This window comes from Heterodontus francisci, chromosome 1 (genome assembly GCF_036365525.1).
Source record: "Heterodontus francisci isolate sHetFra1 chromosome 1, sHetFra1.hap1, whole genome shotgun sequence".
Lineage (NCBI taxonomy): Eukaryota > Metazoa > Chordata > Chondrichthyes > Heterodontiformes > Heterodontidae > Heterodontus > Heterodontus francisci.
The window spans coordinates 56762914-56785454 of record NC_090371.1 but is presented as its reverse complement, the minus strand read 5'-3'; the positions used below and the strand labels follow the sequence as shown (position 1 = coordinate 56785454).

The window sequence follows — 22541 nt, the reverse complement described above, 5'->3', positions numbered from 1 at the left end:
TACTCGAGAAGCTTGACACCATCCAGGACAAAGCAGCCTGCTTGATTGTCACACCATCCATCACCTTCAACATTCACTCCCTTCACCATCAATGCACAGTGGCAATAGTGTGTACCATCTACAAGTTGCACTGCAGCAACTCAACCAAGACTCCCTTCAACAGTACCTTCCAAACCCACAACCTCTACCACCTTGAAGGACAAGAGCAGCAGCTGCATGGGTACTCCACAACCTGCAAGTCCCCCTCCAAGCCACACACCGTCCTGACTTGGAACTGTATATTGCCGTTCATTGTCGATGGGTCAAAATCCTGGAACTCCCTTCCTAGCAGCACTGTAGGTGTACCTACATCCTAAGGACTGCAGTGGTTCAAGAAGGCAGCTCACCACCACCTTCTTGAGGGAAATTCGTGATGTACAATAAATGCTGGTCTAGCCAGCGACATCTACATCCCATAAACGACTACAAAAAAAACTTCTGTATACTTGAATTTTGGTAGAGATGCTTACTTAAATCCTTGTTGACTGTGGTATCATCTAAAACGATGCTACCTAAGTAGGTAAACTGCATTGAGGTTGTTGCTGTAAATGCTGATCTGCGGTGATTGGAATTTCGTTTTTGGCCATGATTGTTACAGCACTTGTTTTCTTTAGTTTGATAGTCTGCCTCACGGAAACTGTTTGCAATGAGCTGCTTTGCCTCCTCGGTGTGCCCCAGAAGAGAGTAATCGTCAGCAAACAGAAGCACCATGATGAACTCTTCTGTGGTTTTAGCATGTGTTTTATATCAATGACTTAGATCTTGGAATGCAAAATAGAATTTCAAAATTTGCCAAGGATACCAAAGCTGGACCAGCAAACAGGATGTTGCAAACTGCCTGCAACAGGACATAGGCTAGCAGAATGGGCAGACAAAGTGGCAGGTGGAATTTAAGACTGGTGAGCGTAAAGTGATGCATTTTGGCAGAAGGAATAGGGTGAGGCAACATAGGCTTAATGGCACAGTTCTAAAGAGTGCAGGAACAGAGAGATCTGGGGGTGCATGTGCATCAATCTTTGTAGGTGGCAGGCCATACTGAGAGTAGTTAGCAAAGCGTATGGGAACTTGGGCTTCATAAATAAAGGCATTGAGTACAGAATCATTGAAATTATGCTGAACCTTTATAAAGCTATGGTTAGGCCCCACCGAGAATGTTGCGTCTGGTTCTGGTCACATGAGTTCGGGAAGGATGTGAGTCCTTGGGAAGGTGCAGAGGAGATTTACCAGATTGGTTCCAGGGTTGGGCGATTCTGGTTACAAGATTAGGTTGGTCTCTGAGGTTGTTCTCCATGGAGCAAAGGAGATTGAGGGGAGACTTGATAGAAGTGTACAAGTTTATGACAGGCTTAGATAGGTTAGATAAGGAAAAACTGTACCCGATAACGCATGGTACAAGGGCTAGGGGACACAGATTGAAGGTTTTGCCAAGAGATGCAGGAGGAATGTGAACATGAACTTTTTTACATAGTGAGTGGTAATGGCCTGGAACTTGCTGCCCAGAAGGGTGGTGGAAGCAGAGACCATCAATTTCAAAAAGAAACTCAATGGGTATTGAGTGAAATAAACTTGCAGGGCTATGGGAATCAAGCGGGGGTGTGGACTGGCTGGATTGCTCTACGGATAGCGGGTGTGGATTTCATGGGCCGAATGGCCGCCTCCTATGCCATAAATGACTGACTCTCATCGTCGCAGGTTGAAGAGACATTCGGTTTGGAAGCAGATGTATGTGCCCTCTGTCAAGTCTGTCTTTGCCTCTTGAGGCATCATACTGGGGGGATAAAAAAGAGTTGTTGCTATAACCTTGCTAAACAGCATTTGAAATAGTGAAGCTGTCTGAGAGGGCTCCATTCTGCTTGACCTGACATTTTAGGCCTTCATGCAGTTGACAGGGAATGAGGGCACTTCAATTGAGATCGTTTCTTCCAAATGAGTTTTAATAATTGTATTGAGTAAACAAGCTACATATCAGACTTTGCATGAGTGAAGTTACTAGATTTGGATATTGAAGCTCTGAACATCAAACTCTGATGGGATATATATGTATCTTTGAAATGTTTATCAACTAAATTCCATAATTTTCTTTTAGAAATGAGAACCTAAAACAAATTTTTTTATAACTTAATACTAAATTGAAATGGCCAGTGTGAGAGAGATACTGATGCAATAGGGTGTGCATTTTGAGGCTGAAGTAAATGCAAGCTTGCTTCCAGGTGGGAGCACCAGCCTAGGCTGCAGTTGACCTGGAAGTGCTTTATGGCCGTGCAGTGCCAAAAGCAGAAAATATTCCATTTTCAAGGCTACATTGCTCATTAATGAGCGTTTTACGAGAAGATCTATCAAAAATGATTGTTGCCTGTGACCTTCCAACTCTTTTAAAACATAACGACCCGTTGAGAGGTCAACAAAAGTTTGTATCAGGTGCAGTAAACAGAGTGTGTTTTAATGACAGCTTCCACTTGTATACTTGGAAAGTTTATGTAACTCTTTGAAATACAGGAACAACATATATTGGTGTAACACCTTTTACATATCACTGCAACGGGCCTTCCAGAGGAATGGTGGACATAAAACAGTACATGGGAAAATAATTGTGACCAAAATTGCAATCAAAGTAGGTGCATACAGCAGAGAGTGTGCTGAACATCAGGCTAGAGAAGTCAGTGCAGGGATTTGGACTTGTATGCTGAGGATTTCAAATTTGATACTGGGAGATGGTACACCTTTATGATTTGTAAGAACGGGCATGATTGTACGTGCATTTTTGTGGGCTGGGATACTCGCTGCAAAATTCTGATTAGGATAGGTTTAGGGTGGAGAACTCGAGGTTTGAGGATTTCAGCAATGGTAACAGTTAGTTGGAGAGATGTGCATATTTTGGAGGGTGGGTAACCCATTAACAGGAATTGAAACTCAGCTGAGGATTGAACAGAACATGTATAATTTAAGTACAACTCTGACTATATTTAAAGTTTCCCACAGCCCCTCCACCAACATTGGCCAATAGCTATCGTATAATCTGAATTTTGGTTTCAGTCTTAACCAGTTGAAGGTGGAATTAATTTTTTTATAAAATATTCTTGTTATATGTTAATAAACGTATTACTGTTTCAGCAAACAGCAACAGCCAATAACATTACAGCAACACCATCGTTTTTGTTCTTCCGAAATAAAGTGAGAATTGACCACCTTCATGGAGCAGATGCCAATGGCTTAGAAGAGAAAATTAAGCAACATCTGGAAAATGATCCTGGAATTGAAGATCTGGACATTCCCAGAGGATATGTATGTAAAACTTACAGTGCTGTGAAAATTTTCAAAATTGAGTAATATTGTTTCCTTGTTATTTGTCCTTGCCCTCTTGCACTGTAAATTATTCAATCTTGATATGATTTTTGATGTTTTTTGGATTCCCTTACTCTTGCCCTGTAAAAAGACGTAGGATCTGTGCAACAGCTCTTTTCTCACTCCTTCAATTTTGTTAATATTCTCCAAGATGGCAAAAAATTCAGTGGGGAAATGAGGGCTTTTTTTTTTTACACAGCAATAGCAATCTGGGGTGCACTACCTGAAAAGGTGGAAGCAGATTCAATAGTAATTTTCAAAAAATAATTAAATATTTACTAGAAAAGGAGAAATTTGCATGGCAATGGAGAACGAGAGTAGGACCAATTGCTTGGCTCTTTCAGGCAAGTTGGATGGAATGGTTTCCTTTTGTGCTGTATGATTCTATTCTATTATTCTACGATAACACCAGAGAGCCCTGATTTCAAGGCTGAGAAGCAGGCAAGAACATGATAGTCCATTTTAGTTTCATTTAGATGAGAACTGTGTCTCAACAGTTATTGCATTTTTATTCACTTATCTAATCAGACTTGACAGAATTGAATTAAGGGAACTTAAGGGAAGTATACAGTGGTATCCCTCAAGAGTTGGTATTCAGGCCACAACCACTACACTGCCAGTCTAGATTAGGTCTGATGGAACATGATGGGCCGAATGGCCACCTATGCTGAATCATTCTATAATTCTGTGTGCTCAAGTCTTTGGAGTGAGACTTGAGCCCATGACCTTCTGACTCAGATGTGAGAGATCACGGAGCCAAGGCTGACATCCCAAGATAAATCCCTTCACTTGGTCAATGTGTGCTAAGGCACTCAAAATAAACATTCTGGGGGGAAAAAACATAGAATTGAGGCTGAATGAGTGAAATTCGAGGAAATCTCATTTCCATTCTTGGCATATTTCTCAAAGCTGGTTAGCACATTGACATCGTTATAATTTATAATGTAGTACAGTAACTTAATTAAGTACAAAGTGGTATTGCTTATCAATACAAAGCTACAGTTACTTCTAACAATCCATGGGAAGAGCTTTAAAGTTACACAGCAGTGAACTGTCCTGATGATCTAATGGGTGAAGGTTGATTGATTAGAAGGTTCCAGATGGAAAATCAGTGCTATATTGCCTCTGGGTAGGGAAGGAAAAAATGTAATAGTTCCCATCCAAATTCTACCAGTGATCCCTTAAAGTGAGTTAGCAGGCTTGGCTATGATGTCTTCTACAGTTCATTAACCTGATACTCGCTGCTTAAGCTTACATGTGAGGCACAGCCACTGGATGGAGGTACTGGGGCAGGTTGCATCTTTAGAAGTGCACATTTAGAAAAGGAAGGGTGAAAATTTGGGGGAAAAAATAAAAATAGTGCTAGAGCCACATTAATGAAAAGATTGGGAGCTTCAAGTCTTGATTGAAGTAGTTAGAATTTGAGCAAAAGGTATTAAGTGCAGAATTTAGGAAATACAGTAAAGATCTCCAGTGGAATAAAATGGATGATCTAAGTTTTTCTTAAGTGTACTGTTGAATATTTTTTGAAAGTGAGTTTTTTTGGAATCTTCATTTCAGAATAAAGATATATGCTTCAAACCGAGTGCCTGGAATGAATACATATCTGGCCAAATCCCTAATTTAAGATGGTTTTTAAATAAAAATGATGCATCAATAATGCATTAAAAATCTTCATCTGCACACAGTATTTGTCAAGAAATTGTTACCATTGTTAGACTTTTGTCACATTTTAATCACTTTTCCCCCCATTAAACTGGAGGCTGCATTTTATCAGCATACCTTGGTCCAACCCATTCCCTAATCTCACTTCAGCCCAGGTTGCATTTGGTATTTACTCTTGGTGTACAGTGCTACAGGAGATCAACTAGGAGTATTTGAAAACAGAAAATGCTGAAATACTCAGGTCTGGCAGCATCAGTGGAGAGAGAAAGTTAGCATTTCAGGTCTGTCATCAAACACTGTTGAGTTCTTATGCAAGGTCGCAGACCTGAAATGTTAATTGTTTCTCTCTCCACCGATGCTGCCAGACTTGCTGAGTATTTCCAGCATTTTCTGTTTTCATTTCAAATTTCTGCAGTATTTTGATTTTGCAACTAGGAGTATTTATTTATTTGACTTTTTTTTTTGTTTTTCAGATGGATTTGTTGCCATTTATAAATAAGACTGGGTGTGAATGTCTTAATGAAAGTGATGAATATGGATTTGACAGTTGTCTACAAAAAGACCAAACATATTTGGAATCTGATTGTGATGAACAGGTAAGAGTTTTAATGTCATTCAAATAATCTTAAAAAGTTAAGTTGAATAAGGAGTCTTTAAGATTGCACTTTCTGCAGTGATTTAACTTCAAATAATTTAATTTTTATCCCTCTTGTGCTCTATTTCACATCAAGAAAAAATTTACTTGCCTGAATGCTTATATTCCTTTGCAGTGAAATCAATTATCTTTTCACTGAATGAAAAATTATATTATGGATTGATGTCAAAAGGTTTCAGTAGCCGACAGTAAACACCATGACTAAATTCAGTTTTGGAATTTATGTTGACACTAAAACAGATTACTGAGGAAATTGTGCTTTTCAGATAAGTTACATTAGGTGCACTAAGGTTGGAGAGGTTTTTGGTTTTGATAAGCTCTTGGTCTTGCCTTTACCAGTAAACCAAGTTAATAGCTTGGTGAGCTTAATTTGCTAGATCCAGTAGAGCTCCAGTGTGAGGTTGCACATCAGTACAGCTCTGATCATGATGAGATAAAGCAGCCATCCTTTGCACTGGAGGGCAATAGGCTGATTCTTAGCATCAGTACAAAGAGTCGGAGGTAAAGGTTTGGTAAACCAAGACTCTTGAACATTAAGATACCTGAGAAAATATTTTATAGAAGGGTATAAGGTATTTAATGGAAAAGACAAACCCAAAACAATATTTTGAAATACCAGAACATAAAGTGACATTGACTACTTCTTCCAATTAGACAAATTTAGGACTGAGACAATTTTTTTTATATCGGGCTGAATAATAGCTGCATGATGGGCATTGTATTTTGACAGGGTGATATATTAAAGGGTACTAGGAAATGGGATTAGAGTGGAAGGCTTTGATTTAGAGCTAGCGCCTGCACAGCTCAAATGGTTGCTTCTTAAATTGCAGTTTCTGTTTTATGAACTAGGTCATCTTAATCTAATCTACGACATGGGACTAAAGGCTGGAAAGTCCCCTGGACCCGATGGTCTGTGTCTAAGGTTCTTAAAAAGTGGCTGCAGAGATAGTGGATGCATTGGTTGTACTTTTGAAAAATTCCTGAAATTCTGGAAAGGTCCCAACGAGTTGGAAAACCGCAAATGTAACGCCCCTATTCAAGAAAGGAGGGAAACAGAAAGCAGGAAACTATAGGCCAGTTAGCCGAACATCTGTCATTGGGAAAATGTTGGAATCCATCATTAAAGAAACTAGTTTTGCCTGTCAACCTTTGATTTTATATGGGTCAGATCCATTCTTAGCCAATTGAAGTTGGCTTTCCCCAGTTATTATTTCTTTGGATTGTTCGTTGCCCTTTTCCATGGTCAACTTAAACCTTATGATACAATGATCACTGTCCCCTAAATGTTCCCCTACTGGCACTTGATCCACTTGACTCACCTCATTCTCAAGAACCAGGTCTAGCAATGTCTTTCTCATTGGTCTGGAAACATACTGCTGTAGACAATTCTCCTGAAGAAACTGTAGAAACTCATGCCCCTCTCTGCCCTTTATACTACTACTATTAAAGTCCCCCATTATAACTGGTTAGGGATCAAAAAGGAACTTAAGCACGGAGGCAGGGGCATGGCTAAGATATTAAATGAATACGTTGCATTTGTTTTTACCAAGGAAGAAGATGCAGTGCAAGTCATGGTGAAAGAGGAGGTAGTTCAGACACTTGAAGGATTTAAAATTTGAGCTATTGGATAGGCTGTCTGTACTTAAAGCGGATAATGCATCCAAGGATACTGTGGGGAATGAGAGTGGAAATTGAGGGGGCGCTGGCCATAATTTTCCAATCTCCCTACGCCTCGGGTGGTGCCAGAGGACTGGAGAAGGGCAAATGTTATGACCTTGTTCAAAAAGTATTGTGAACTGTGAGGAGGATAGTGTCGAACTTCAAACGGACGTGTACAGGTTGGTGGAATGGGCGAACCAAGTGACAAATGAAATATCATACGGCGAAGTGTGAAATGATTCATTTTGGTAGAATGTGGAGAGACAATATTAAAACAAAAGTAGAATTCTAAAGGGGTTCAGGAGCATGGGGACCTGGGTGTATATGTGCATAAATCATTCAAGGTGGCAGAAGAAGTTGAGAGTGCAGTTAATAAAGCATACAGCATGTTAGGCTTTATCAATAGGGGCATAAGAATACAAAGGCAAGGAAGTTGGGAGAGCTGAACCACAGACTAGTCAAAAAACAGCCTGTCATAGTCATATTCAACATTCGCACCCACCACTGCCGATGCACAGTGGCAGCCATGCGTACTACATTCAAAATGCACTGCAGCAACTCACGAAGGCTTCTTTGACAGCACCTTCCAAACCTGTGACCTTTACCACCGAGAAGGACATGGGCAGCAGTTGCATGGAAATGCCGCCACCTGCAGTTTCTCCTCCATGCCACATACCATCCTGACCTGGAACTATATCGTCGCTCCTTTGCTCATGGGATCAAAATTGTTTTTTTTTTCTTTAATTGGATGTGGGCATGGCTGGCACGGCCAGCATTTGTTGCCCATCCCTAATTGACAACTGAATGGCTTGCTAGGTCATTTCAGAGGGCAGTTAAGAGTTGACCACATTGCTGTGGGTCTGGGGTCACGTGTAGGCCAGACCAAGTAAGAATAGCAGATTTCCTTCCCTAAAGGACATTATTGATCCCAATGGGTTTTTGCAACAATCGATTGTTTCATGGCACCGTTACTTGAGAGTTTTCAATTACAGATTTTTATTAATTCATTGAAATTAAATTCCACCAGCTGCCGTAGTGGCATTTGAACCACTATCCTGGGCATCAGCTGTAAGAGGTTCCCACTCCCATTTCCCCCCTTTACTGATGGTTCTTGACTTTAGGATTTTATAAAGGACAAATTGCACAGACATGGGGTTGGACTGAACCACAAATGTGTTTATTAATTTCCATGACAGAACAATGAACTCCACCAAGTGAGGTATTCCAGGCTCCAGAGCTGATGTACATGAAAAAGTTTCTCTCTTGACAGGCGTGAATGCTGTGGTCTGTGGCCAGTTAGTTGTAACAATGGCCACCCCAGTTACTTAGATAGGTTACATGATGGCAGTTATGCTGTGTCACTGTTATGGTAATATCCCAAATTCCAGTCCGTTAACAATATCAGTTCTGTTGTGATGTTGGAATGTTTGAAATTGACCCATTGGAATGCAGCCTGCCTCTCTGTGCTTTGTGTTGAGTTTTGGCTCTCACTCACAGTACTATTGTCCGTGGGGGTTGGGGTTCCTTCCCCATACTCCACAAAGTCCAGTTGAGGGGGAGGAATTTTGATCCCGCAAGCCTAGGCCTCTGAGTTATTAGTTCAGTGACATTACCACGACACACCATCTCCCCCAGAATCCTAGAACTCCCTTCCGAACAGCACTGTGGGTGTACTTACACCAAAAAGACTGCAGAGGTGCAAGAAGACGGCTCACCGCCACCTTCTGATCGGCAACAAATGCTGGCATTGCTGGCGACGCCCATATCCCATGAAAGAATAAAAAAATTATCTTCAATTTGAATAAAACATTGGTTTAGCCTCAACTTGAGTATTTCGTCCAGTTCTGGGAATCACAGTTTCGGAAGGATGCTCAGGCATTAAATAGGGTGCAGAAAAGATTCACGAGAATGGTTCCAGGGGTGAGGACTTTCAGTTCGGTAGATAGATTGGAGAAGGGCGGCACAGTGGCGCAGTGGTTAGCACCGCAGCCTCATAGCTCCAGCGACCCGGGTTCAATTCTGGGTACTGCCTGTGTGGAGTTTGCAAGTTCTCCCTGTGTCTGCGTGGGTTTCCTCCGGGTGCTCCGGTTTCCTCCCACATGCCAAAAGACTTTCAGGTTGGTAGGTTAATTGGCCATTATAAATTGCCCCTAGTATAGGTAGGTGGTAGGGAAATATAGGGACAGGTGGGGATGTGGTAGGAATATGGAATTAGTGTAGGATTAGTATAAATGGGTGGTTGATGGTCGGCACAGACTCGGTGGGCCGAAGGGCCTGTTTCAGTGCTGTATCTCTAAACTAAACTAAAAGTTGGGACTATTCTTGCAGAAGAGAAAATTGAGAGGGGATTTGGTGGAGGTATTCAAAATAATGAGGGGTCAGGACAGTAGATGGGGAGAAACTGTTCCCGTTGGTGGAAGGATCGAGAACCAGAGGGGACAGATTTCAGGTAATCAGCCATAAAAGCTATGGCGACATGAGGAAAAGGTTTTTCGCACAGTGAGTAGTTAGTATCTGGAATGCACTGCCTGAGTGTGTGGTGGAGACAGGTACAATTGAGGCATTCAAGAGGGAATTGGATTATTAAAAGGAGGAATATGCAGGACTAGGGAGAGAAGGTGGGGAAGTGGTCTGAGGTGAATTGCTCCTTCAAAGAAACAGCACAGACATGATGGGCCAAACGGCAACCTCCTGTGTTGTAACCATTCTAAAATAGGTAATCATAACAGGACATTTTGTAGGTAATGCAATCAAGCAGGTCAACAAGTAGCAATCAGACCACACAAGTGCCAGAAAATGACCATCTCCAACAAGAGAGAATCGAACCATCTCCTCTTCATGTTCAATGGTATTACTATCATTGAATCCCCCACTATCAACATTCTGGGGGTTACCATTGACCAGAAACTGAACTGGACCAGCTATATAAATGCTGTGGCCATAAGATCAGGTCAGAGGCTAGGAATTCTGTGGTAATTAACTCACCTCCAGACTCCCCAAAGCCTGTTCACCATCTACAAGGCACAAGTCAGGAATGTGATGGAATACACTCCACTTGTCTGGAGGGGTGCAGCTCCAACAAAACTCAAGGAGCTCAACACTATCCAGGACAAAGCTGCTTGCTTGATTGGCACCCTATCCACCACCTTTAACAATCACTCCCTTCACCACTGATGCACAGTGGCAGCAGTGTGTACCATCTACACGTTGCAGTGCAGCAACTCACCAAGGCTTCTTCGACAGCATCTTCCAAACCCGTGACCTCTACACCCTAGAAGGACAAGTGCAGCAGATGCATGGGAACACCACCATTTACAAGTTCCCCTCCAAGCCACACACCATTCTGACTTGGAACTATATCGCCACTCCCTCACTGTTGGGTAAAATCCTGCAACTCCCTTCTGAACAGCCCTGTGCCCTTCTGAACAGCCCTGTGGGTGTACTTGTGCCCCATGGACTGTAGCAGTTCAAGAAGGCAGCTCCACCACCACCACCTTGAGGGCAATTAGGGATTGACAAATGCTGGCCTAGCCAGTGACACCTATATCCTATGAACGAGTAAGAGAAAAAGTACATGGTTTTATGAAAGGGGAATACTGTTTGAATTTGAGTTCTTTGAGGAAGCAATGAACAGGGTGGATAAAGGGGAAAATAGAAGATGTGGTGCATTTGGATTTTCAGAAGGCATTCACTGAGGTACCACATAAAAGTTTTCTGCACAAGATAAGAGCTCATGGTGTGGGTAATATATCATAATAGTACGGCTGGAGGATTGGGTAACTAACAGGAAATAGAATCGGGTGAAATGGGTCGTGTTCAGGTTGGAAACTAACTATTGGGGTGCCACAGGCAACACTACTGGGGCCTCAACTATTTACAATCTAGATTAATAACTTGGATGAAGGGACTGACTGAGTACATTGTAGCCAGATCTGCTGATGCATAGGTGGGAAAGCAAGATGTGATGAGGATCAAAGTCTCTGCAAAAGGGTATAGATAGGTTCAGGGAATCGGCAAAAATTTGACAGATGGTGTATCATCTGGGAAAATGTGAAGTTATCCACTTTGGTAGGAAGAATGGAGAAGCAAAATATTTCAATGGCGAGAGACATCGTGCAGCAGTACAGAGGAATCTGGATGTCCTCATTTGGAACACCAAATATTAGCATGCAAGTACAGCAAGTAATTATGAAGGCAAATGGAAGGTTGGCCTTTATTGCAAGCGGGATGGAATATGAAAGTAGGGGAGTCTTGCTACATCTGCACAGGGCATTGGTGAGACCACACCTTGAATATGGCATAAGTTTTGGTATCCTTATTTAAGGAGGGATATACCTGCATTGGAGGTAGTTCAGAAAAGGTTCACTAGATTGATTCTTGGGAAGAGGGGATTGCATGGAAATGGCCTGTGCTGGTTTTCACAATTAATTGCTAGATTCTGAGTAAATGAAAAATTAGAAACCGCAACCATTTTCTGTAGCTTCAATATAAACTGTGACTCTTCCTGAATTTGAACAAATGGGCAGAATGTTTTGGTGGAGAACTCAGTTTCTGGTACTCCAATTGTCTTGCATTCTGTGTGGCTCATCTTTGTGAAGTGGAAAACGCATCAATTTTCCCATTTATCCCATCAATTAATAGACACAAGCCTATAAAGTCAAGTTGTTAAGTAAACACAATGAGTTAATTTGGAATAAAAACAAGAAATGCTGGAACCACTCAGCAGGTCTGGCAGCATCTGTGGATAGAGAAGCAGAGTTAACGTTTTGGGTCAGTGACCCTTCTTCGGAACTAGCAAATATTAGAAATGTCAAAGGTTATAAGCAAGTGAGGCGGGGGTGGAGCAAGAGATAACAAAGGAGAAGGTGTAGATTGGACAAGGCCACATAGCTGACCAAGAGGTCATGGAGCAAAGGCAAACAATATGTTAATGGTGTGTTGAAAGACAAAGCATTAGTACAGATAGGGTGTTAACGGACTGAAGATTGAACAGCAGCAAGCACAAACATGAAAAAAACAGTGGGTAAGCAAACTGAACAAACTAAGATGAAATGAAATAAACACAAAAAAAATTGTAAAAAATAACTAAAAATAAAAGTAAAATGGGGGCCTGTCATGCTCTGAAATGAGTGAACTCAATGTTCAGTCCGGCAGGCTGTAGTGTGCATAATCGGTAAATGAGATGCTGTTCCTCGAGCTTGAGTTGATGTTCACTGGAACCACTGCAGCAATCCCAGGACAGAGATGTGAGCAGGGGGGAGTGTTGAAATGGCAAGCAACCGGAAGTTCAGGGTCCAGCTTGCGGACTGAGCGGAGGTGTTCCGCAAAGCGGTCACCCAGTCTGCGTTTGGTCTCCCCAATGTAGAGGAGACCACAATGTAGAGGAGAGTTAATTTGGAAGTTAACTGTTGTTCAGATGAAGGTCAGGACTATCACATTGTGCAAAGTGAGTCCAAAACTCGAGACTATAAATATGTGATAATCGCTAATAAATCCAATAAGGGCTACTACTTTACCCAGGGTGATGAGAATGTGGAACTTGCTACCACATGGTGTGGTTGAGGCCAACAGCAGAGATGCATTTAAGGGTATGCAAGAAAGGTACATGAAGGAGAAAGGAATAGAACGATATGTTAGGGTGAGAAGTAGTAAAGTAGGAGGAGGCGTAAGTGCATCATAAACACCGCACAGACATGTTGGGCCAAATGGTCTTTGTGTTATAAATTCTAAATTAATTACCCTTTATTTAAGGAGTTCATTTTTTTTGTTTTGAAACAGCTGCTTGTGACGATAGCATTTAACCAGCCAGTCAAGCTTTATTCAATGAGGCTTCAAGCGCCTGACAATGGTGAGTTACGTAATGCAGATTTTTCAAAATGATTTTCTTCTTGTGCTTTGATTTTGCTTCCAATTGATTTGCCTTTGCTGAAATTATTACATGTATCAGGAATAGGACTAAACTTCTTATCCTCACACTCTACTCAGCAGCTTTGCCTTTATTTTCTTTCCCCCACATTCTGCTTTCATTTGTCCAGGTCTGAGTTTGGTTTTCATCTGTTGATTGCCCTATGTAAATACAAGTTGTCGACTTTGGAGTGTTTTCTGTCACCTATGTAAGTGACTGGCTGCCATCATGTTCATTACTTATCACTGTACCGCAGCATTAAAAAAAAAGTTGCCTTTTTAATCCAATCCTTTTTTGGTCTTGTAACTAATTTGGAACTTTAGCATGCCTAGCCTTTAACATATACATTTTTACTGTTTTTGTATTGACAACATAAATTTGATTTTATGGAAAGTATCCTGCATTGTGTGGTATTTCCTACTTTCGAAAGATGGAAAACAAATTTGCTAACTGGATTTGATACTGAAATGTGCGGAAGCCAAGGCTGAAGTGTTTCCAAATATTTTCAACCAGAAGCGCCAAATGGAACATTATACTTGGTTTCCTCTTGAGAGCGCCCCCACCATCCCCTGACTGTAATAAATGCCCATGTCCATCCACTTCAATGTCCTCCAAATGACATTAAGAGGCAGATTGCACAGGTCCTAGCAATATATCAGCTACACCGCTGAAGACCTGTGAATCAGAACTAGCGACACCTAGCTAAGCTATTTGAGTGAAGATATTACACTGGACTTGACTGCATGGAAAGTTGCAGAGGTATGTCACATCCTCCAAAGATAGGACAAATCTAACACAGCCAACAGCAAATCTGTCATTCTTCAAGTAACAAATTTTCTCCTCGACTCTATCTTAAAAGGGAGACAGCTTATTTTTAAACTGTGTCCCCTAATTCTAGTCTCCCCCATAAGAGGAAACATCTTATCCATTAACTGCCAATGATTCCAAGGAACTGCAGCAAAATTGAGCTCTGTGGCATCAACGAATAAATATGCTGTAACTGGAATTGTGCCAAATGCATAGAAAGATGGTGTTTTTGGAGATCAATCATCACAGCCCCAAGACATTGTTGTAGCTGTTCCTCAGCGAAGTGTCCTTGGCTTAATCAGCTTCATCAATTACCTTTTGGTCCACCATCAACATTCTGAGGGTTACTATTAACCAGATTGGGCTTCGTTCACAGATGTGCATCTGATTTTTGACCTGTAACAAATAGTGACTTTACTTGGCCAGAAAGAACATTAAACAGAATCTGGACCTCAGCTTTCTGATCAATGATGTTCCTTTGAAAGTTTCAAAAGCTCTTTGCCGCCAACGCTGCCTTTCTATTCTGGATATTGATTTTGAAGCTCTGTTAATTAAAGCAGCACCAAAACTGCTCTAGGATTTTTACAAAATGGACTTGTTTGCATATATCACCAAAGCTGAATACAAGAAGCTTTATATCAAGCTGATCCAAGGTATCTTTCACTGCTTTTTTCATTTTATCAAAGCTCATCCACTGAGGCAGTCATATAGTTTATACAGCTTGCTGGCAGCAGAGACAAAAACACTCTTCAAAGGGTGTGATGAGTGGTGATTCAGATACAGCAATAGTGGTCGGTGAATTCTGCTTGTGTGAATAGATGGAATGGAGCAGTGGAGGATCTTCTCCTTTGCATTCCTGTTGCAAAGCTTAGGATGTACAACATTGCCATGCCCTTGTGACTACTAAAAGTGGGAAACTGCTGTTTAAGATAGAATTTATCCATTAAATGCCAATGATTCCAAAAAGCTGGCATGAGGCAATAATCATTAATGTTTTAAACATAGGAAACCATAACATTATACAGCCAGCTATGACAATACCACTTTCCACAACTCAAGATAATGGAGAGGGTTTTACATGCCTGTCTATTTTAGGTTACTGTGCCAAAGGGGCAAGTTGGTTTCGTAGGAATAGGAGTAGGCCATTCGGCCCTTCGAGCCTGCTCTGCCATTGTATAAGATCATGGCTGATCCGGTTGTGGTCTCAACTCCACTTTGCTCTCTCTTTTTTCCCCCCCCCCCCCCCGCCCCCATAACCCTTAACTCCCTTGTCTGTCAAAAATCTGTCTAACTCAGCCTTGAATAAATTCAATGATCCAGCCTCCACTGTTTTCTAGGGAAGAGAATTCTACAGAGTAATGACTCTCGGAAAACAAATTTTCTCCTCGACTCTGCCTTAAAAGTGAGACCGCTTATTTTTAAACTGTGTCCTCTAATTCTATTCTCCCCCACAAGAGGAAACCCTATCAAATTCCCTCAGGATCTTATATTTTTCAATAAGATCACTTCTCATTCTTTTAAACTCCAATGTGTATGGGCCCAACCTGTTGGACCTTAAGATATGTCCTTCATCGCAGGAATGAGTCGCATGAGCCTTCTCTGAACTGCCTCTGATGCAATTATATCCTTTTTCAAATAAGGAGACCAAAACTGTACATATATCCCAGATGTGGTCTCACCAAGGCCCTGTACAGCTGCAGTAAAACTTCCCTACTTTTTCATTTCATTCCCTTTGCAATAAATGGCAACATTCCATTTGCCTTCCTAATTATTTGCTGTACCTGCATACCAACTTTTTAGGATTCATGGCTAGGGCACCCAGATCCCTTTGTACCACAGAGTTCTGTAATTTCTCCATTAAACAGTGTACAGCTTTTCTATTCCTGCCATAGTGGACAAGTTCACTTGTTCCCCCCCTCATGTAATCTATCTATTTCTCTTTGTAGAGTCTTTACCTTCTCTTGACAGCTTACTTTCCTCCTTATCTTTGTGTCATCAGCAAATGTAGCACCCATACATTCGGTCCCCTCATCTAAGTCATTTACATAGATTGTAAATAGTTGAGGCCCCAGCACAGATCCCTTTGGCACTTCACTAGCTACAGCTTGCCAACCCATTTATCCCTACTCTGTTTGTTAGCTAACCAGTCCTTTATCCTTGCTAATATGTTTATGTTTAGAGATACAGCACTGAAACAGGCCCTTCGGCCCACCGAGTCTGTGCCGACCATCAACCACCCATTTATACTAATCCTACACTAATTCCATATTCCTACCACATCCCCACCTGTCCCTATATTCCCCTACCACCTACCTATACTCGTGGCAATTTATAATGGCCAATTAACCTATCGACCAGCAAGTCTTTGGCATGTGGGAGGAAACCGGAGCACCCGGAGGAAACCCACGCAGACACAGGGAGAACTTGCAAGCTCCACACAGGCAGTACCCAGAATCGAACCCGGGTCACTGGAGCTGTGAGGCTGCGATGCTAACCACTGCGCCGCCCATAAGATATGGTACTCGCTACACTATGCGCTCTTATTTTGTGTAGTAACCTTTGATGTGGAACCTTTATCGAAAGTCTTTTGGAAATCCAAGTACACCACATCTACAGGTTCCCCTTTATCCACCTTGCTTGTTACTTCCTCAAAGAGCTCTAATAAGTTAGTTAAACACTATTTCTCTTTCACAAAAGCATGTTGACTCTGTCTGATGCCATTATCATTTTTTAAGTAGCCTGCTCTAACCTTAATAATGGATTCTCGCAATTTCCCTATGACAGATGTTAGGCTAACTGGCCTATAGTTTCCTGCTTTGTTTCCCTCCTTTCTTGAACATAGCAGGAGTACGCCATTCAATTAGATCATGGCTGATCATCTACTTCAACGCTGCTTTCCTGCGCTATCCCCATATCCTTTGATGTCGTTAGTAGCTAGATATCTATCTATTTCTGTCTTGAACATGCTCAGTGATTGAGCTTCCATAGCCCTCGAATTCAAAATATTCAAACCCTTTGAAGAAATTTCTGCTCATCTCAGTCTTAAATGGCCTACCCCTTTTTCTGAGACTATGTCCCGTAGTTCTGGACTCAGCAGCCAGGGGAAACATCCAATCTACATCCACCCTGTTACGCCCTGTAAGAATTTTATAAGTTTCCATAAGATCACATCTCATTCTTCGAAACGCTAGACAGTGGTGCAGTAGTTAGCACCTCACGGCTCCAGCGACCCGGGTTCAATTCTGGGTACTGCCTGTGCGGAGTTTGCAAGTTCTCCCTGTGACCGCGTGGGTTTCCGTCAGGTGCTCCAGTTTCCTCCCACAGCCAAAGACTTGCAGGTTGATAGGTAAATTGGCCATTATAAATTGCCCCTTGTATAGGTAGGTGGTAGGGGAATTGCGGGAAGGTGGGGATGTGGTAGGAATATGGGATTAATGTAGGATTAGTATAAATGGGTGGTTGATGGTCGGCACAGACTTGGTGGGCCGAAGGGCCTGTTTCAGTGCTGTATCTCTAAATAAAAATAAATAAAATAAAAATTACCCTGATTAAAATTCCCTAATTTAGATGAAAGAAAAAGGAAAAATGCTCACCATCCAATCAAGCACTTGCCGCCTTTGCTGTGATGTCACACTTCAATTTTCTTGAAAATGCTTTGAACCCACAGCTCTTCAAACTCTGGCCACTGTCTCTAGGTTACCCTCTATTTCTGGGAAGCAACTTGTGTCTTCAACAGCTACTGGGATTGAAAAAAGAGCAGCTCTTCCCCCTCTGCACTGAATTCCCAAGTGAACCAAATTCCCAAATACACGCTGTCTACCTCTCGGGCATGGTTTCCTCTCCGTGTGTCCCCTTAGTCAAATTAAGCTGTTACCAGGCACACTACATTGAGTCAAATTGAAGCTAGCTTCCAGCTTAATCTGCTAACTGGAATGGAAATGATAAATTTATCTGTCTCCGGCATAGTATGTGATATGGCTCAAGACATTGAGGACCATCAAATGCTGTCGCACTGGGTACTCCTGACCACCATACTGAGCAATTGTAGGTACCGTGTCTCCACCATACAACATCTATATTAATGATTTATTTGACCCAATTTAATGCTTCAAGTGAGGACCTCTGCTCCATGATGAGACCCTCTATTGACCTGAAATTGGCAGTTTTGTTCCAAAGCCTGCAAAACTCTTAACGGCTTTTCACCTAAACAGCAAAAGTTCCAAGGAGCCACATAACGTCAGCTTATTGCAACCACCAAGTTTGAAATAATTTCTGTTCGAGGTACTTGGGTACAATCTTGGGCAGAAGTGTAACTTTTAAACAAAAGCAAAATATTGCGGATGTTGGAAATCCTGAAATTAAAAAAATAAAGTGCTGGAAATACTCAGCAGGTCTGGCAGCACCTGTGGAGCGAGAAACACAGTTGATGTTTCGGATCTGTGACCTTTCAAAGTGTGACTTTTAAAGCTCATCTGAAAATACCTCGCAAGGTGACTGGCAATAAGTCTTCAGTATTCCGCTATTTTAAACATAAGATTTCTTGAGGTTGAGCAGCCCAATGTATACTTCACTAATTTAACTGAGGGCTGTATAACAGTATTTGGTTCGTCCAATAATCATTGCTCATTATTGCACTGCACTGATGCAGATTGATGCCATGGACTTCACTTTACTACCACGCATACATTTGAAGGAGAAGGTGGCAAAATGGGTGTAAGGGATTTTCATCATGTTAACTACTTATGCCCTGCTTTGAATAATAATAGCACTTGTTTGTTTCACTCTTGGGAAAGAGTTGATTCAGTTGTTTAGATGTCAGCTTTATTAGTGTTGGCTAGCCAACTAACCCATAATTTCATTATGTAGCTTAATATTATTCTTGCATTCACAGGCCGAGGTCCTAAGTTTGTAAAAATATTCACAAATCTGCCACGCTCTTTTGATTTTGATGATGCTGAAAGAAGCGAACCAACCCAAACCCTGGAGTTAACACCAGATGACATCAAAGAAGATGGAGTTGTGCCATTGCGCTATGTTAAATTTCAGAATATTAATAGTGTAACAGTGAGTGCTAATGTTTGAAATTTTGTTTCAGAAAGTACGTTCAATATTTGTGCTCTAATTATTGGCACTGATTTAATTTTACTTTGTGTTGGAGGCATAATGAGCAAATGATCCTGCAATGACTATTAACCGTACAATGATTTAAAAAAAACACACGACGCAGTTTCCTTGGAAATGCTTCAGACTATTGTGAAATGATGCCAGGAGCATAAAGTGGAGTCTACGAGAGCATTTTAGCTGGAACTTGAGGTGGGGAAGCTCATGGCATATCCTGCTGGTCTTCCTGCATCCTTCAGTTCAAATTTTTGCACCCTAAATTACTGGAAGTGTGAGTTGTTAACAGCGCAAAAAGGGTATCTGGGACATTGAATGGCACGGGCAACAGTGTATCTCCTTAACCAATGAGATTTAAGGATTGATAAATAAATAGGAATGGCTGAGGAGGAAGGTGAATTAGTTAAATCAGATGGCGAGACATAACACTGGATTGAGAGAGAAAATAAATTTTTAAGAAAAAGTAAAATCTTTTTAAAAATCTTGCAGCAATTTAGTGCCTGAAGGAATGAGACTATAGTTTATTTTGTCTACATTCTGGGAAAGCAGTTTGTTGGCAGTTATTAACAATTATCACTTCATTAGAAGGGTGCTTATGCTATTAATTACTAGACATAACTTTCTGTGGCGTGTTTAATGTTAAAATCCAGCAAGTTCTGGAGGCTATGGGTCAGATGCTGTTTTTAGAATATAAAAAGTGATTTAAATCAGTTGGTTTAGAAAAAATGCAGTCTTAGGTTTCCTAGATTGCCAACAAATTATTTCACAATAATTAAAGTCAGAGGAACAGTATAAGTGTGATTAGGCAATGCAAAAGGTGAACTTGTTTGTGTGCTTTAATTAAGTCCTCTGCCATTTACTTTGGTTTTCAGCTTTTTATCAAATCAAACCAGGGTGATGAGGACACCACCAGAATTAACTACCTTGCATTTATTGGAACCCCTGTGCAAACCACAAACATGTTGGACTTCAGACGAGTAAGTTTTACCAATAAATTGAATTTTGAAGTTTTGAGTTGGCTGGTGTAGCGGTGTGCATCTGCCAGTTTCCATGTGCCTAGTTACTGCTCCCAGCTGCTCGAACTGGTTAGGTGAGACACCAAAGGCTACACTTGCATATCTCCCATCTTGTGGCTGTACAAGGGGAAAGGCAACAATTCAAAGTCATTGGGCTCTAAAAGTTGCGCCTAACAAATCTTGGAATTTTTTCAGATAATGGCTAGTTATATGGAAATTTATTGCTTGGTAAGTTGCTAATGTGGAAATAATGAATAATAAATGTTAACTCTAGCTACTTGTCTCCACTGCCTTGAATATTGTTGGGTTAGTCTTGATGATCAAATCTTACCAGAGATCCAGGAATTATTAAAATTAACTAGCATTTAGTGGAATCTTTTGTGCAAGCCGTAAATGTGTGTGTCAGTTTAATCAATACATAATTCTGCTATTTCATTTGTTCATAATTCTAACTCTTTTAACAGTGCTTGAACATTCAGAATTGGCTAAGTTGATGGCAGCATCGCTGGGTTAGTCTTGTGCATTTAAAGCTTTGGGTTGGATGACAGTGCTGTGGCTACAGAAGACGCAAGGCCATTAGAAATCAGAAATAGAGAAAAGTGGAAAAAAAATAGTCTAGCGTGCTTTTCAAAAAAAGAGTGGTGATAAAAGCCATTGGAATTACATCTTTGGATTTTTATACAAGATTCATCATGGTGATGTGGTTTGGAGCCCTACATCTAGTCATTTATGGCAGAGAAAGATTGTCATTTGGCCCATCAAGTCCATGCTAGTTCTCCATGGAGCATTCCAGTCAGTCCCACTCCCCCACTCGATCCCTGTAGCCCTGCAAGTTTATTTCCTTCAAGAGCACATCCAATTTCCTTTAGAAATCATTTCAAAGTGACTGCTGACAGCGCAGAGCGATCGCAGACGTTATCAGTGTGCGCGAACATTTACCAGCCTGCCAGTATGAATGTGCGCATGACGTCACCACCCCTCAATAGCGTCTCCATTCACCTGATCAGTACCCCGCTCCCTCCCACCATCCCTGCTTCAATCGCCATTTGATCCCCATTACGCCGTTACCTTCCCTTAGCCACTCACTTCCACCCCCCCCCCCCCCCCCCCGCCCCACTAGCTGCTCTACCCCTTGGCCACCCGCTCCAGGCCTCCAAGCTTCCCCCCCACCCCCCCCCCCATTGCCACTTGCTCCTGCCCTCGAGGCTTTTTCTACCCCCCTCCGCTTCCCGTACCTTAGCTGCTCGCTCCAGACCTCACCACTGTTCCCCTACACCCCCGAGCCAATTGTTCCCTGCCCCTTACTTCCCTGCCCCGCTGTCCGGCTGCTTGCTCCCCACTCCTTGTGTACGCGTGCCCTCCAGCCACGAGCTCTAGGCTGTGCCACGTCCCTCTTCGACCACTTGCTCCTACGTCGCCCTATCACCCCTCAAGGCCCTTCTTGCTTCGGGCGCCGTGGCAGGGAGCGAGTGGCCTGGAGCTCGCGGCTGGAGGGAAGTGGGGGGTGGGTAAGTGGGGAGTGAGCAAGCGGCCGGAGAGCAGGGTTATGGGATGGGGGAAGCAAGCGGGGTACGATGTGGGGGGTGGTGGGGAGAACAGTGGCGAGGCCTGGAGTGAGCACCTGAGGAGGTGGTGCGGGGAGCGAGTGGCTGGAGAGTGGGGTTGGGGGGTGGGGGGGGAGCAGGGAGTGAACAGCTGGAGAGCGGGATTGTTGGGGTTGGGGGGGGGGGAAGCAGGGAGCAAGTGGCCGGAGAGCTGGGGGTGGCAGGGAGCGGGGAACGATCGGCCCAGGTAGCCTTTGAGGGGATTTTTGGGTTAAACTTGTTTTTTGTGATAAATTGAGCAGTGTCATCTTTAGTCCTGGCAGCTGTCTGAGATGTCGCAGGCAGTGATATTTCAGTGAAAGATGCTGCATTTGCACATGTGCTAGTCCTGCGCCACCAAATGGTTGCATTGTCAGCAAACGCAACCAAATCATTTACTGTTTCCGTTTCTTCCAACCACATGGGCAGCGAGTTCCAGGTCGTTGAAACTCGCTGCATTTATAAAAAAAAAAATTCTTCCTCACATTCCTGCTGTATCTCTTGCCCAAAACCTTCAATCTGTATCCCTTAGTCCTTGTACCGGCAGTTAATGGCAACAGTTTTCCCTTGGTCTACCTTATCAAAGCCTGTCATAATCTTGAACACCCCTATCAAATTTCCACATAATCACCTTTACTTCAAGGAGAATAACCCCAGCTTTTCCAACCTAACCTTGCAATTAAAATTCCCATCCCTTGAACCATTTCTGGTAAATGTCCTCTGCAGCCTCTGTGACCCTCAGCCTGCCTAAA

General features: G+C 42.2%; 1 protein-coding gene across 1 annotated transcript in view; it reads left to right on the top strand.

The window, feature by feature from the left end:
* Positions 1 to 22541, top strand: part of txnl1 (thioredoxin-like 1) — a 44173-nt gene that overhangs the window by 17508 nt on the left and 4124 nt on the right. Inside the window, exons 3-7 of the mRNA XM_068030893.1 lie at positions 3151 to 3321; positions 5520 to 5642; positions 13139 to 13208; positions 18964 to 19136; positions 20063 to 20167. Coding sequence (XP_067886994.1) covers positions 3151 to 3321; positions 5520 to 5642; positions 13139 to 13208; positions 18964 to 19136; positions 20063 to 20167 — 642 coding nt within the window. The remainder of the gene's footprint in view (positions 1 to 3150; positions 3322 to 5519; positions 5643 to 13138; positions 13209 to 18963; positions 19137 to 20062; positions 20168 to 22541) is intronic.